Source organism: Bidens hawaiensis, unplaced genomic scaffold (assembly GCF_021521415.1).
Source record: "Bidens hawaiensis isolate Kalapana, Puna unplaced genomic scaffold, B.hawaiensis_p1.1 tig00010928_1, whole genome shotgun sequence".
Classification (NCBI taxonomy): domain Eukaryota; kingdom Viridiplantae; phylum Streptophyta; class Magnoliopsida; order Asterales; family Asteraceae; genus Bidens; species Bidens hawaiensis.
Genome location: NW_027491845.1, coordinates 711,246 through 726,363, shown reverse-complemented (window position 1 = coordinate 726,363; position 15,118 = coordinate 711,246). Strand labels below are relative to the sequence as shown.

The 15,118-nt window shown below is 37.8% G+C and overlaps 3 protein-coding genes and 1 pseudogene across 5 annotated transcripts; 2 read left to right on the top strand and 2 right to left on the bottom strand.

Moving 5' to 3' along the window:
* The first annotated feature begins 409 nt into the window (after positions 1-409).
* On the top strand, positions 410-2,201 carry LOC143536790 (putative WRKY transcription factor 4). 2 transcript variants are annotated; one of them, XM_077030704.1, is made up of 5 exons: positions 410-814; positions 995-1,516; positions 1,571-1,641; positions 1,715-1,861; positions 1,951-2,201. In XM_077030704.1, the coding sequence occupies exons 1-5, from the start codon at positions 422-424 to the stop codon at positions 2,183-2,185; spliced, it is 1,368 nt and encodes a 455-aa protein (XP_076886819.1). In that variant the 5' UTR covers positions 410-421; the 3' UTR covers positions 2,186-2,201. The 2 variants fall into 2 exon arrangements, with proteins under 2 accessions (XP_076886819.1, XP_076886818.1); XM_077030703.1 differs by having other exon boundaries at positions 995-1,641.
* A 2,768-nt stretch (positions 2,202-4,969) lies between these two features.
* LOC143536813 (cyclin-dependent kinase C-2 C-like) lies at positions 4,970-7,623 on the top strand. Of its 2 annotated transcripts, XM_077030729.1 has the most exons (7): positions 4,970-5,478; positions 5,561-5,845; positions 5,935-6,252; positions 6,330-6,557; positions 6,649-7,074; positions 7,198-7,296; positions 7,587-7,623. In XM_077030729.1, the coding sequence occupies exons 1-6, from the start codon at positions 5,209-5,211 to the stop codon at positions 7,204-7,206; spliced, it is 1,536 nt and encodes a 511-aa protein (XP_076886844.1). In that variant the 5' UTR covers positions 4,970-5,208; the 3' UTR covers positions 7,207-7,296; positions 7,587-7,623. The 2 variants fall into 2 exon arrangements, with proteins under 2 accessions (XP_076886844.1, XP_076886843.1); XM_077030728.1 differs by lacking the exons at positions 7,198-7,296; positions 7,587-7,623 and having other exon boundaries at positions 6,649-7,191.
* On the bottom strand, positions 7,295-10,548 carry LOC143536798 (uncharacterized). The gene is made up of 9 exons (XM_077030712.1): positions 10,326-10,548; positions 10,040-10,117; positions 9,614-9,883; positions 9,396-9,531; positions 8,495-8,657; positions 8,294-8,422; positions 8,030-8,224; positions 7,826-7,948; positions 7,295-7,756 (listed from the first exon to the last, which is right to left on the bottom strand). Exons 1-9 carry the CDS (start codon positions 10,546-10,548, stop codon positions 7,643-7,645), a joined length of 1,431 nt encoding a protein of 476 aa, XP_076886827.1. The 3' UTR covers positions 7,295-7,642.
* A 2,990-nt stretch (positions 10,549-13,538) lies between these two features.
* On the bottom strand, positions 13,539-14,748 carry LOC143536812 (ethylene-responsive transcription factor ERN1-like; annotated as a pseudogene).
* Between the last annotated feature and the right edge of the window lie 370 nt (positions 14,749-15,118).

The following is a 15,118-nucleotide window of genomic DNA, read 5'->3' as shown; positions in this document are numbered from 1 at the left end:
AAAAAGATTAGGCGACACACAAACACCTTCTTTAAACCGTTATTTGTATACTAGGGATGAATAAATTGTAACGTGTATTAGTACTGAAACAAATATTTTTATTTCAGTACTAGTATTAGACTATTAGTACCAAGTTATTTACTGAATTTTTGTATTCTATACCGGTAATTAAGTAAATACCGGTATGATACGGAGTTGTTGTCTACAATATTCGTATATTGTAACAAGTGGATAAGTAATATAGTAACTAGCTGACAATCAAATCCAGCAAATCATTTCCGTCAGTTGTTATAAAATTGGAATCTCTCACTCAAATTTATACACAGAAACCGCGTGTTTTATAGAGAGAGAAACTGTAGGTGGCGGCTGCTACCAGTACCACCGTCATTAACAAAATATCCATTCCAACAGTACAGTACTCATGGCGGAGATAGACGACGGCACTTCACCACCACCACCACTACAACGACAAATTCCACCGATGATTTCACTTCCACCACCACAAATACAACCCTCCTCATTCAGCCCCGGACCACTCACCCTCCTTTCTTCCAATTTCTTCACCGATTATTATTATTATTACCCAGACGCCGATGATTCCAGCTCTTTCTCCCAGCTTCTCGCCGGAGCCATGGCTTCCCCTGCTTCTCAAATCCCACCCTTCGACCACCCCAAACAACCCGACTCTGGCGGCTTCAAGCTAAACCGACCCAAGGATCTGGTAATCGCTCAATCCCCATCTGGGTTCATGTTCCCACCTGTTTTTAGCCCTTCTGCCTTCCTCAACTCACCTGCCTTTTTATCACCTCTTCAGGTATCATATTTTGCATTTGTTTTATTCATTCTTTCATTCATTCTTGTTATCATTTTTGTATTTATATGACTATTTTGTTTGACAATTTTTTCAAGAAAATGGTAACCTTTGACTTTTGAAGTCAAGTTAACTAATTTTCAACTTCAATTTTGACTTATGTTTGACCATGTTTTCTCACAGAGTCCATTTGGGATGTCTCACCAGCATGCTTTAGCTCACGTCACATCTCAAGCTGCTGCTGCTGCTGCAGCTGCATTATCTCAATCTCAATCCTACTCCAATAATATTATTCAACCGGAATATCAGCCTTCTGAACAGCAACAGCAGATGGTCAACGCCGTCAATGAAAAATCGGATCTTGAAGATTCCCAAACCGGGTCACCGGATGATCTGTCCCACGTTACAGAATCTCAACAAATGGTTTCTGTGTATACGGATACTAATGACGGCTACAATTGGCGCAAGTACGGTCAAAAACAGGTCAAGGCAAGCAAGCATCCACGAAGCTATTATAAATGCTCACATGTTAACTGCCCGGTTAAGAAGAAGGTCGGGCAGTCGCTTGATGGCCATGTAACTGATATTGTGTACAAGGGGCAGCATAATCATGAGCCGCCTCAGCCTGGCAAGCGAGCCAGAGACGGTGGTGATGTGAATAAACCGAATAATTATCAGCCAGAAACGCGTGTGGTGGATAAACCGGTAGCTGATCAAGGGTTTAACCAGTTGGTGATACTTGATCAGGGATGTAATCAGTTAACTGATCAAGGGTTTAATGAGTTAGTGAAAGTTGATGAACCGGATGATGAACCTAATCCAAAAAGAAGGTATATTGTATATATTGTTTATGTAAATATGTATATTTATGTTAATTTTGACATTTTTGCACTTGAATTGAAGGAATATGGAAGTCGGGCCCGTGTCTAAAAATGTGGTCTCAGAAACGAAAATTGTTGTCCAGACAAGAAGTGAAGTTGATCTTTTGGATGATGGGTTCAAGTGGCGCAAATACGGGCAGAAAGTGGTGAAGGGGAATACTAATCCAAGGTAGTGTTTATGATTATATTATTGGGATCTTTATTTGAAAATACAAAATGGATCAATTTGGTTATCTGAAGTTTTGACGACATGTGCAGGAGTTATTATAAGTGCACATTTGCAGGATGCAATGTGAGAAAGCATGTAGAAAGGGCTCCATTGGACCCGAAATCTGTGGTAACGACGTATGAAGGGAAGCATAATCATGATATTCCAGTATCTAAGCATCGAGGATACATTAACAGTAAACCATCACAGCGCAAAGATGCCAGTTTAGGAAACAATGAAAGACCGGTTCTGTTACAGATGAACGAAGAGGCAATAACCGTGTAAATTAATGTTGTTTTGATCAATGTGATGATGTGAAAGATGTCTTTTGAAGTTATATTGAGGAGATGATGTGCTGTAATTGTAGCTCTTGGTATGTTCTTTGAAGGGCAACTTTTGGAATGTTGTATGGTATAGACTATAGATATTATTTTGCTAACATGGGTCATGTATGTTTACGTGAAAGCAGTCTTAATTAGCTTTTGTTGTACCCTTCACATGGGAGGCTCGGAGGGTGTGCGAGCCGTACCATCGGCGGGGCACATAAGTTTTGGGGGCACGGACTTTTTTATACATATTGCATATATTTGTTTTTTTGGTGTTAAAAGTAAGGTTATTTGCAATGGTTTATGAGATAATTACATGCTCAGAATGGTTTATGTTTATAATAAATCGGTTGATACAAGTTTTATCCATGTATGCTAGCGAATAAAAATTTTTCGTTAAGGCCTACGGACTTTTTTATTTTGGCTCGGCCGAAGTTTAAATTCTCGGAGACGGATCTGCCCCAACCTAGTAACATTTAAACCGTGTGGAAGCCTTAACAGGAGGCTGACTTGTCTTTGATTCAATACGTGACCCATATTAGGATTGAAAGAGCCCATGTTGGTGTCAGGTCTGAAACCCAAGTTACTGCCAAATAAATAGAATATATATACAAATAATTCGCTTTGGGTAATTCCGTAATTGGGCTTGGTCAATGGCATAAGGATGCATCATGCATGGCACACGTACCATAGGGCAAACTTTAAATCTAAAAAATTCAGGACGGGTATTCGGGTATAGAATTAGTCTTCAATTCTTTTGTAAGGCATTAGGTGATGCCTAACCCGGTTACCTGAAAGATGGACAACCATTTGTCCATTTTACCTAAACCATATTGGTTTACATTTTTTTTGTTATAAAAAATCCACTAAATGTTAGGTTTATAATTTTCATGTTCCTTGTAATCCAGTTATATAAAACTTAGAATGGTAAAAGTTCATTTGTAAATCCTAATGTTTAACTTTAACATACCTACGAGTAAACTTCATATCCGTAGGTACGACAGTTACCTGTCAGATAATTAGTCGACAGGTATTATTCTGTATTGCATCGGGTATGAAACACAATTTTGAACCATTTTATAAGTCATACCCATCTCATTGCACCCCCAGAAGGAGATCGAATATATTTCATGTAAAAAAGAAGGAAACAAAAAAGAGTATCTGTTAGGGTTTACCCATCTTGTTAGGAGCTATCGCCAACAATTTTAGTAGTGGGATTCCCGGCGCGTTGCAACGGTTGTCCGGTAGGTATTGGTTTGATTCGTTATGGTATGCATATCAACCCATAAAATAAAGTTTTGATATCTTGACACGTGATTTACATCGCCGATAGTTCAATATCGATACTAGGGATGAGCATTTTCAGTACCGATACCAAGTTTTAAGTTTTCGGTACCGTTACCAAATATTTTGAATTTTCGAGATCGGTACCATTACCATCCCGAGCTCATCCCTAATCAGTACCATTGTTGTCCGATCAGAATCAATTTGTTCGTCATGAGTCATGACACTGGTGGGGTACCAACACTTGTTGTAGCCTACGATGCAAAAAACACTCTATGTCTCTATTTAAATACAACTCATTTTGACATTGTTCAGTCGCAATTGGTTCGGTAATCCGACATGCTGCAATGGTGTTGTTAAATTTTGTAAGGTTTGGTATCGATGATTTGTATATTAGTATTCACCTCGCGGAAAAAAAATCACGATGAAACATTGATAAAAATAATCATGTCGCAACGCCAAAGTCAAAATATTATAAGACATCATATTTTATAGATTACGAGGGGAACGCCAAAAAAAACTTTTGAAAAGACGAAACCTTTGGCAGCTTTGATGACTTGTACATGATTTGGTGGCTTGTACACAATGACACAAAACTCAGTTTTTGTACTGTTGTATAAAGTTTATATGCAGGTCCGTCTCCGAGAATTTAAATACCTCGACCGAGCTAAAATAAAAAGGCCCGTAGGCCTTAATAAAAATTTTTTATTCACTGATGTACATGGATAAAGTTTTTATCGACCGATTTATTATAAGCAGAAACCATTATTAGCATCTAATTATCTCATAAACCATTGCAAATAACCTAATTTTTAACACAAAAAAACATAAATATGTAATATGTATAAAAAAAGTTTGTGCCCCTGTCGAGGGTGCGGCTCGCACTTCCTCAGAACCTCCCATGTTTACACGTAAAAGTTGATACAAATAAGCATAATGCAACGTTATATTTGGATTTCATCTTTCCCAAAGACAAACGCTCTCATATGTAACATTGTTCACTTACCGTTTACGTTTTTTTTAATACGATCCCACTAAACCAACTTTAAAAGTGAGCTTATTTATTGAAATTAATAATTATTATCATTTTAGGAGCATCATACTAGCAATAGCATAATGCAAACCTTAATTAGAGTTTAGAGTATAGAGAGGACAATTTTATTTTATGTTGATTGGGATGAAGATTGAAGAACGTAATTATTAGTGGATAATAATATTGGAATACGTCCTCACCAAATGTTATTTCTTGAGTCAGTCACCCTACATTCAAGAAATCACTCCGTGATAATAATAATAATAATAGTATAAACTACAATGAATTACAAACATTCAAATAACAAACAAAATGATTAATTCGGTCACCAATAAACAAGATTGGACCACACTAATGATGATGATGATTATTATTATTCTGTTCGTTGAGGCAATTAAGCGGTTGGTGAGTCCCCAATTTCTCACTCTGCCCCATCTTTTTAAAACCCTAGTTTCTGTTGCAGACCACACCAAATTAGAGATGATGATGACGATCATCAAATTGGCCCCACAAACATCACTCTCACATTCTTTCACTTTCCTTTTATTCAATTTCATTTACTCTCCGCATGTCTCGCAACAATCACACCCCAATTTCAAGTTTTTAAAATTATTAGGGTTTTCTCTATTTAGGCCTTTTCTCAACTGGGTTTGATTTTTTACATCATGGGCTGTGTTAATTCCAAGCATGTGGTTAGGTATTTCAAGAATCTTGATTATAATGATGGACCTGTTATTAAGAAGTTGGAGAATGATGGTAATCGTCGAGACGACGGAGGGTGTTCGGGTTTCGATCCGGGTGATTTGAAAGTCGAAAGATTTAAGGAAGCAGAACATGTGGCTGCTGGATGGCCTTCTTGGCTTAGTGCAGTTGCTGGTGAAGCCATTGATGGTTGGCTGCCGTTGAAATCGAATTGCTTCGAAAGATTGGAAAAGGTACAACATTTAATTGCTTATTATTCAAAATATTAAAATCTTGATTTGTAGGAATAGTGATGTGATTGCTTTTGTTATGTAGATTGGACAAGGTTCATATAGTAGTGTGTACAAAGCGCGTCACGTGAAAACTGGTAGATATTATGCACTAAAAAAGGTGCGGTTTCACAATTTGAAACCCGATAGTGTGAAGTTCATGGCTCGAGAAATCACAATCCTCCGTACGCTCGACCATCCTAACATTATGAAACTTGAGGGGTTAATAACATCAACCTTATCATGTAATATATACTTTGTTTTTGATTATATGGAGCATGATCTCGCTGGACTATTATCATGCCCCGATATTAAGTTCACTGACTCCCAGGTTGGTAACATTTAACTAACCAAAAAGTACTGAATAATTCAAATGTAACAAAGATTAAATGCAGCTAAATGAAGTTGTGTTTTATGCAGATTAAATGCTATATGAAACAATTATTGAGCGGTATTGAATATTGTCATTCTCTTGGAGTTCTACATCGTGACATTAAAACAGCAAATATTTTGGTGAATAATGAGGGAACATTAAAGATTGGTGATTTTGGTCTAGCGAAGTTCCATGGACCTGAGTGCAGGGAATCATTGACTAGTCATGTGGTGACTTTATGGTATCGGCCTCCTGAACTTCTTCTAGGATGCACGAAATATGGGACGGGAGTTGACCTTTGGAGTGTCGGATGTGTTTTTGCTGAACTTTGTTTCGGCAAACCGATTCTCAAGGGCCGAACTGAGGTGAAAACATATAAAAACTGGAATCTATACGTGCACATATATATGTATGTAAATGGGTAATTTTACATCGTTTTCAGGTGGAACAATTGCACAAAATATTGACGCTATGTGGAACACCGCCTGATGAATACTGGAACAAGTCGAAACTTCCACTTGCAACGATGTTTAAACCGCATCATGCGTATGAAAGCAGTCTTCGGGAAACGTGTAAACAGCTACCGGAGACTGCAGTTGACCTTATCCACACGTTACTTTCTCTAGACCCTTGCAAGCGTGGGACCGCCACATCTGCGCTAAAAGCCGAGGTATGTTTGTACACTAGTATGTCATTGACCAATATTAAGAGTTTTGACTGTTGTATGTTAGTTCTAACCAGTTTCTGTTAAATGTAAACAGTATTTCCATACGAAACCGTATGCGTGTGATCCTGCAAGCTTGCCAAAGTACCTGCCTAACAAAGAACAGACTTCTTTCGGTAAAGCTGGCGTTACAGACGCCCCGAATAGTGGAAGAAGAAACAATGGTGATGGTTCATGTTTAAAAGTATCACAAGGATCTAAATTTGAAGGTGCTTGTGCACTCCCGACTCAAGCGACAGCTTCAAATGGTGGTTTTGTGTGGGCAAGAAGGCGGAAATGTGGCGGTAATTTGATCGTAAGTGACGGTGTAGGGGCGGTGCGTGCAGCCGTCCAACAGATGCCAGATAATGGAGAGTCTACTAGCGTTGTTTGCGGTGGATTTAGAAATTGTAGGGTGAAAAGTGTTAATCAATCTGGTTCTTTTGATTCATCAAAAGTACATAACTCTCAGGATTTACTGAATGTAAGTTCCCCTTAGATTGAAATAGTTGACTTTAGAAGTCAAAATTAGTTTTGTTGTAAAATTGGATATTGATCACTTTACTTTATAATGATGTTGAAGATTGTGCATTTGTAAATATGACAGGATGAATAAGAAACCTCTCTTTGACACTCGGTCCCACTGTTGACTCGGTCAAACAAAATTTTGAGGTTCAAGAACTCATAAATCTCAGTATTGATTGAGGTACATACAAAAGTCAACACCTCACCAATTATAAACAAGCAGTTCATGGCCATATTTGAAATCAAACTGAAAAAGATAGTTGCAGGCAGTGTTAAATGATAATGAATAATGATCCTGTATTTACAAAACCTGTAACAAAAATGTCAATGGGTACATCAAAACTACAACAGCGAACCGTATCATTGGCTTAAAAGTTCACATAAAGAGAAAAAAATCGTTCCTTTTCTTTTGTTTTCTCATTCCATGCTCAGGAGACAAAAAAAATCATATTGTTTTTAAATAAATCTCAGGATTGATGTACAAATGGGGCCAAGAACATATATGAAGAGGAATCAACAGGATGAAGTTAAGTTTCATCTCCTGCTACTAACGTCGGTATTTGACCACGATTAACAAAGTCAATCTTGTTTAATCTCAAACAGCAAAGCACTTTCTCTGGCAACTCTTCTGGTTTTTGAGCCTGTTTTATTCAAAAACAGGTAATCATTTTTGTACTTGTTTGTAGAAAATGATTTAGTTTATAAGTTACCTGAATTGTTAGGCCTAGGTTCATTATCCCGTCTTTAAGGCGTTCACGAAACGCATCTAAACCCTTTCTTGCTATGTAACTAAACCGATGAATGTCCAGGTCAACTTCAAAGTAATTTGATCCCTGTGTTTAGATACGTGAGATTGTTAAGTTAATAGCCGTTTTACATTACTTGATTAATATTGAGTTTAAAATGGAAAGTACCCGAAAGAAATTATGTTGAGGGCGTGAAAGGACAGGTTTTTCATTGTAAGCGTGCAAAAGCTTTCTCTCGGTGCTGTTAGACACGAGGTCATCTGGGTTGACCACACCCACCATTATCTTCAACCGCTCTCTAAACGCTACAATCGTTTCTTTTCTGAAACTTTTCACTTTTTCCATCTCATCATTCACTAAATTCTGCACATGTTCATTCATTCTAGAATATGAATAACAAATAAGACTAAAGTAACCAGACATCTTACTTACTTTAATGCTGTCTTGAAACTGAGCGGACGTGTCTTTCTCGTACGTGTCTGACAGTTTGAAATATAAGACGAGGCTTAAACCCTCACCGTCAGTGTCACTGAGGAACATTTGAGCATTGTAACTAGGCAACTGTAGCAGCAAATATAATATTAGGTCTTTCTTTATAATAATTTAAGCAGTATTGAATTTGTAAAAACAAACCTGAATATTGATAATGAGGAGAGGTGGCAATTTGCCATCACCTTTTAATTTAGGAAGCTCGAGGTGTTTGGCAATGTGGTTGACTTTTCTCGGGCATACAAACAGATCCACACCGAATGGAGTGTAGGGACAGTAACTTGGAGCCGGCTTTTTTGATTTGTTTCTGCAAATTATGGCCATGGATCATGTTATAGCTACATGGAAACAAATACAATTCTACCCTTCTTGGTCTGTTATAAGAACTAGAGGTGCACAAAAAACCCAGGTTGGGAACCGAACCCGATTTTGAACCCAAGCCGAAGGGGTTGAAATCTGAAACCGGTTTGAACCAGGTCAAACCTGAATCACCCCGGTCAACCGGCAAATCGGATCTTTTTCCCCTCAAAAACCTGGTTGGAACCAGAACCGCTTTTGTCAAATATCCAATTCGGGCCCAGGACTGATTGTGCATCTCTAAATTGACCCAATGTTTATGAACGTGGGGAATTTGAGGAAAAAATCGGCGTTGACTTTCTTTGACCCGCCCGAGCTGGTTTCAACGGAACCGGTTTCGGCCAAAACCCGATTTAGGCCCAGGACTGGTTGTGCTTCTCTAAAATTACCCGATATTTATAAAGGTGGGAACTTGATGAAAAAACTCGGTTTCACTTTCTTTGACCCGATCGACCTGGTTTCAACCCGAACAGGTTTGGGCCAAAACCTGATTCAGGCCCAGGAATGATTGTGCATCTCTAAAATGACCCGAGTTTATAAACGTGGAAATTTGATTAAAAAAAGACCGGGCTTGACCGGGTTTTAACCTGATCCAGTTTAGGCCAAAAGCCTGATTCAGGCTCAGGCCCGATTGCGCACCTCTAAAATGACCCGTTACTTATAATTGATAGGGAATTTGATGAAATACTTGAAATAATTCTCGCTTCTGAGTGTGAAATTAGACGGGTTGATAGCAGACCAACATCCAGGAGTAGGTTTCTCATCTGTACTACACGGAATCAAGAATCCAGCCCGTGGACGATAAAAGAACTTTTCTGTAGCACCTGCATTTCATTTCATTTGATTCATCATGGTTTCTTGAAACAAAACCATATAAGTAAATCTTTTATAGTGTTTTATACATACGAGTTCCATTGTGATCGGTTTTCTTCACCGCAAGCTTAATAACTGTGGGTTTTCCTGTCAAATTCTGTGAGCCTGAGTTTGATGTGTTTGTTATATTATCATGGAAACTAGCAGAACGAAACAGTTGCGGTGCGTCTGGATTCCAGATCGGTGCTTGGTTTTTGTCACCGTTATAGCTACTGTAACTACGTCCTAACTTGTTTGTAGGGCTTGTTTCACGGTTTATGTTGTCCAAGAATGACACGTCATCGTCCCGGTTTGGATCATCGTCTTTAACCAATCAAAGAAATTGAGTAAGACCTTTTAATCCTTTGAATATGCCATTGACTTTCAACCCATTAACAAAATGACATTTTTTAAAAGAAAATGTTCTAAGAACGCGATAATAATTGGTTTATATTTAAAAAAACCGGTTTGAGAAGTTACCTCCATTCACGCTACTAAAGTCATCATCAGATTCAGAATCTTCCATGCTGCTAACGGAATCAAACCAAGGTTCGTCTACTGCAAGAAGACGGGAATGATCATGTCTTTAACGATAAAACTAAAAAACTAACAAAAACATGGGCCAAATATGTTGGACACACAAAAACTAATCATTTTATTCAGAAAGTTAGATTATTGTGTGAACGTTAAAAAAATTGTTTAGGGTCAACATGGGCCGACATGTTTTGACCAAACCGAGTTAGAATAAGGAGTAAACAAATTGTACCATTAGCGGCACTTTGACTGGTATGCAAATCGACGGGTTCAACAGAATCAGAAGACACTTCCCTACAGGTGACGGTTGTGTCAACCGGGGGGTCTCCTGCATCGTTGGTCTTCTTCTTCTTCTTCTTCTTAAGTTTTTCGGGCCTACGTATCTTTTTGCTATGGCGACGCAGTGATTTCATTGGTTTTATTGTTCTAGCCGGGCTTGAAGTACATCCGCCCATTTTCCCTCTTTCTCTTTCTTAACGTATCGATGCTGCAAATAACATTTGATCTTGAAAACTCAAAACGACAATGCCAGCATAAATTCAATAATTCTGCAAACAAAGATCAATAATTTTCAATTGTTATGCATATAAAGAAAAGAAAGAATAATAATGAAGAGGATGATGAAGTTACAATCTCCTCGCTCTCTCGCTCGCTTGATCAGATCATGGGAGGAGAGGGGAGGAGAAGGGGGCCTGTCGGATCGGGGTTGAACCTAATTAACCTACAGGCTGGTTGTTTGTGAAACCAATGGGAGGTTTGTGAATTTTTTAAATTTATAGAAATGATGATGATGATTCTTTTTTTCCTATAAAAACGATGGGTTTTGGAGGAACAAGATTCCCACCTCTCATTTTGTATTATTATGCTTTTGCTTGCACATTCATGGTGATTGGTGAGTCCAAAACATCTATGCCCGTACATATATAATATGATGATTAAATTCTAGTACGTTTATTTGCATTCTTCAACAAACTTGTATACCTTTACAGTTTACACACACATGTTGTCACTATTTATATTACTTATTCTAAACGTTAACAAAAATAGCTTCTTATATTATACGGTTTTAAATCAAAGGATGCCCTGGAGTATAAAAGAAGGAAAAAAAACAAATACATATAAGGTTGACATACCATTAACCAATAATAAGCCGTGGCGGATCTAGGAAATTTTCTCACAGGGGTCGGAATTTTTTCGCTATAATTTTTTTCCAGTTTGGTTCGGCCGTTCGGGTCGGGTCAAATCAGTATATAATTTCTTTTTGGTCCAGTTCAGCTGTTCTGGTCGGGTTGAATCGGGCCATATAAAAAAGAGACAATCAACCAAAATATAATTAGATATACATAATAAAAATATTTTATATATAAAATTGTCTTCAATAGTGGTGAAACCAGTAAATTTCAAGTGAAGGGTCCAAGTTAACGTTGTTAATATATTCACACTGCCATCTTTTTTAAACAATCTATGTACTGTATACACAAATAGAATCACTGTCAACTTTTCGATATTACTTTAATTGTGTTTTAGAGAATCTGGTAGATAAATATTTTAAGTTTTTTTTTAAATTAGTTTAGTAAATGATGTCTTTATGTTAAAAAAAAAACTAAAGGATATTTTTTTGTACCAACGACTATCATTCAAATATCAGAAAGAAACAACCCAGTGAAATTATGTTTGAAAACTAAAATAAAACTAACTTAGTGAATTGAATGTTTGAAAACAACACGTTCCAAGTTTCCAGAGTTTTGTTTCCGTTTTTCACTTTGACCCTAAGGTAAATTTTTAAATATTGGGCTGTAATTTAGATTTTCAAAAAGACCAATAGATAACTAATATTAAGTTTCTTCTTCTTCCACTACTCTGCAACTTTTACCGTATAGAACACACCTTTGTAGTTTGCGCCGATGACCAGAAAACATGGCTAAAATTCACTTGTGGTTTCACCGTTGCTCATCACCCATCCAATATCGAAATTCCACAAGGGTCGGTGTCAAAATTTCACAGGGATCGGTTGAGATTTTAACACTATAACGCTACTAAAAAATTTCTTTTCACAGGAGGCGGCCGACACCTCTACCTTGAGGGTAGATCTGCCCCTGATAATAAGTAGCTTTTTATATATTTGACGTGTCTTAGATCTGATTATGTCACACAATTTTAAAGACTACAAAACAATTAACATTTTTATGCACAATTGAACATAAAACACTAGCATATACATAAAAATTTGGTGCACAATATTAGTTTGTATCAAACGCACTATCTGAAATGGTTGACGCACTATTTCTAGAACTTATATAAACACATATGATACTAGATTTAGATCAAGTATTTCCCTTTAATAGGTAGAGAGCCATTATAAGGTTTCAGTTGGTAGTTATAACTGTCGTTAGTTATTCTATTACATCAACATAAAAACCATTAACAAAAACTCCATCAGCAGTAAAGACTAACCACTCTTTACACTTACCATTGATTTAAACTACTACTGATCGGTAGTAACTTATCACTATTACCAAGTTGCCACTAATTAATAGTAACTTACTATTTATCCCATTTGGCACTGATGTGTAAAGTTGTTGATCTCAGTTACCACCAATAATCATTTCTATGCAACTTTTCATCAATCATGCAAACCTGAAGTAACTTCCAATGATACTTATGTTGCTATATGAGTTACCACTCATGGACCAAGTTGCTCTACCCCTTTGACCCCACCGTGGTGCCTTTTTGGAAACCCCATAGTTTAGGGGTTTTGCTATAAGGCCATAATCTTGAAACCCTATAAGGTGTGCTATCATTAGCAATATCTCGAATGAGCATGCGCTGCATATCTCTTAACTCGTATCAATGTTTGTTCAGATTCTTGCTTTGCTTTTAGTTTATCCCAATAATCACTAACAGTCAACGAAAAGAAAGCAACACATATCTTCTTTAGAGTTTAGATTAAATACCTCTCGTACGAATCGTATATATTGGAAACTGTTTCAAGGCTACACGTATATGATGCATCTTCTAACAAGCGAGGACACTAGTAACCTTAAAAAATTACATTGTACTTCCAGACGAACTGAGAAGATATAATAGACGAATGAAAACTCCTTACAAGTTACAAATCAATAAATGTCAAGCATCTTCTAATCTACTTTTATTATGTAATTGCAACTAACTGTAAGTTGAAACAGATTTTTCATAACAAACACATATTACTGCATAATGAGTTTTATACCATTAGTCCTTCATGGACCGTACTATGACCAAAACCATTGGACTTGACAAACATTCTAGGCTGCGCTTTCGACCAAACCCGGAAGACAAGGGAATGTTAAAAGAACAGGTCTTATATTGAATCCAAATTCAATGGACAAAAACTCATACAATCTTAACAAACACAAAGTATTAGGTATCTTCACTCTCACTAGTAAAACCATTAGCAAACATCATAAACTATATAAACGTGTACAATCGAGTCTAACTAACATAGCAAATGGTAGGAAGATCAAGGGAGCTCCAAAGCAATAATTCTCCATCACTCGAATCCACATCACTCGCCTTATTGTTTTCTACCGTTGCCTTTTTGGCCCCTTCAGTCCCATTTTGGACCCTCCTGTTCCAAACTTTCGCTTTAAGCACTCGGGTATACCATGAAAAACATAAAGAGAAGCCGAGAACTTCCGCTCGTATTTCATTCTTTTCATGGCTTCACTTATAGTCAATGGCTCATCTTCTTCGTCTCGCGGTTCCAAATCAATTTCTTGAGCTATATCAAACGGAGAGAAGCTGCAAGCGGACGTGAACCCCACTTCGTCAATAAACTTGAAATCGATCGTTTCTACTTCATCATCATCTTCTTTCACTTCACTTCCATTATTTGTATCTTCACTTGAACTCGGAGCCACAGCCTGATCATCACAATGAGTCACATGAACGGGTATAGATGACTCAAAGGTAGTGTTGCAGTAAAGATCACTCATATCAAGATCTCTTAGAAAGTCAGTAAAGAATGTGTCTGAGAACTCTGCCCCATCAGCCCCAAATTCCTGCGGTTGTGCGACCTCAGAATAATGATTAACCATTTGCGTAGAACCACTCTGTGGTGACGCAGATGCTGCTAAAGACTTGTTTCTAGCTTCAAGCCTACGAAGAAGAAGGCTTGTGACTTTGGAGGGAAGTGCGGGTGTGGATGAAAACGACTGAGAAGGCCAGAAATTGGTGCGGGTATTGGCCCCACGTAGCAAGCACGCCGCTTCGTCATAGGCTCGAGCCGCTTCCTCAGCCGTGTCAAACGTTCCTAACCATACCCTGATCTTCTGTATGGTGTCCTTGATTTCTGCAACCCATCTGCCAGATGGACGTTGCCGAACCCCCACAAATTTCTTCCGGGCTCGCCGGGGCCCGCCTAGTGCTGCGGTTACAACTGATTCAGCTAACATCCCGTCCCAAGCTATGCTGAACTCAGGGCTCTGTTCTTGACCAGTGGCTGTCTTTCTCTTCCTAGCCAAACCCCAAGTGTAATTTGTGATTTTAAAGGAATCTAAAGGTGTTTGATAACTAGTTGAGTTGAGATACGAATAAGCTGAAAATGGTGTGCTTATATAGAGATGTAGAACTAGTAAGGAGGTGAAGAAGTCATGATGTATGTCACATCTTTTTGTTTATTTTAATGATGTCTAAAAGGTGAAATTTGGACGGTTCTTCCTGACCTATTCAAGGACTAGAATAATCGAGTATTCAGGTATACGACCGTTATTTATTAAGTTAACATATAGAGTTGAATAGTTCATAGTTCTTTTCAGTTGTCACATCTCTAGATTATTCTAATAATCTGGCCTAAAAGGTGAAATTTGGACACTACTCAGCTACCTAATCGAGGACTACAATATTTGTTTTATAAATATCCGTTCTAAAGAGAGTTTGACCCACCTAAACTGGTTAGTACTTTTTATGGTGCCTCTTCGGCTTGACTTGAATACGGTGGGTCAAAATAGATAAGATGTCAGTACGGATTAAACGGGTCGGGCGGGA

Coding starts and splice junctions, on each gene's coding strand:
- LOC143536798 (XM_077030712.1), bottom strand. CDS start 10,548: ATGGGCGGATGTACTTCAAGCCCGGCTAGAACAATAAAACCAATGAAA. Junction 8,658..9,395: donor AGAAGCGAGAATTATTTCAA/GTATTTCATCAA, acceptor CATAATTTGCAG/AAACAAATCAAAAAAGCCGG. Junction 8,225..8,293: donor AGTTTCAAGACAGCATTAAA/GTAAGTAAGATG, acceptor GAACATGTGCAG/AATTTAGTGAATGATGAGAT.
- LOC143536790 (XM_077030703.1), top strand. CDS start 422: ATGGCGGAGATAGACGACGGCACTTCACCACCACCACCACTACAACGA. Junction 1,642..1,714: donor GAACCTAATCCAAAAAGAAG/GTATATTGTATA, acceptor CTTGAATTGAAG/GAATATGGAAGTCGGGCCCG. Junction 1,862..1,950: donor AAGGGGAATACTAATCCAAG/GTAGTGTTTATG, acceptor CGACATGTGCAG/GAGTTATTATAAGTGCACAT.
- LOC143536813 (XM_077030728.1), top strand. CDS start 5,209: ATGGGCTGTGTTAATTCCAAGCATGTGGTTAGGTATTTCAAGAATCTT. Junction 5,479..5,560: donor GCTTCGAAAGATTGGAAAAG/GTACAACATTTA, acceptor TTTGTTATGTAG/ATTGGACAAGGTTCATATAG. Junction 6,558..6,648: donor CATCTGCGCTAAAAGCCGAG/GTATGTTTGTAC, acceptor AAATGTAAACAG/TATTTCCATACGAAACCGTA.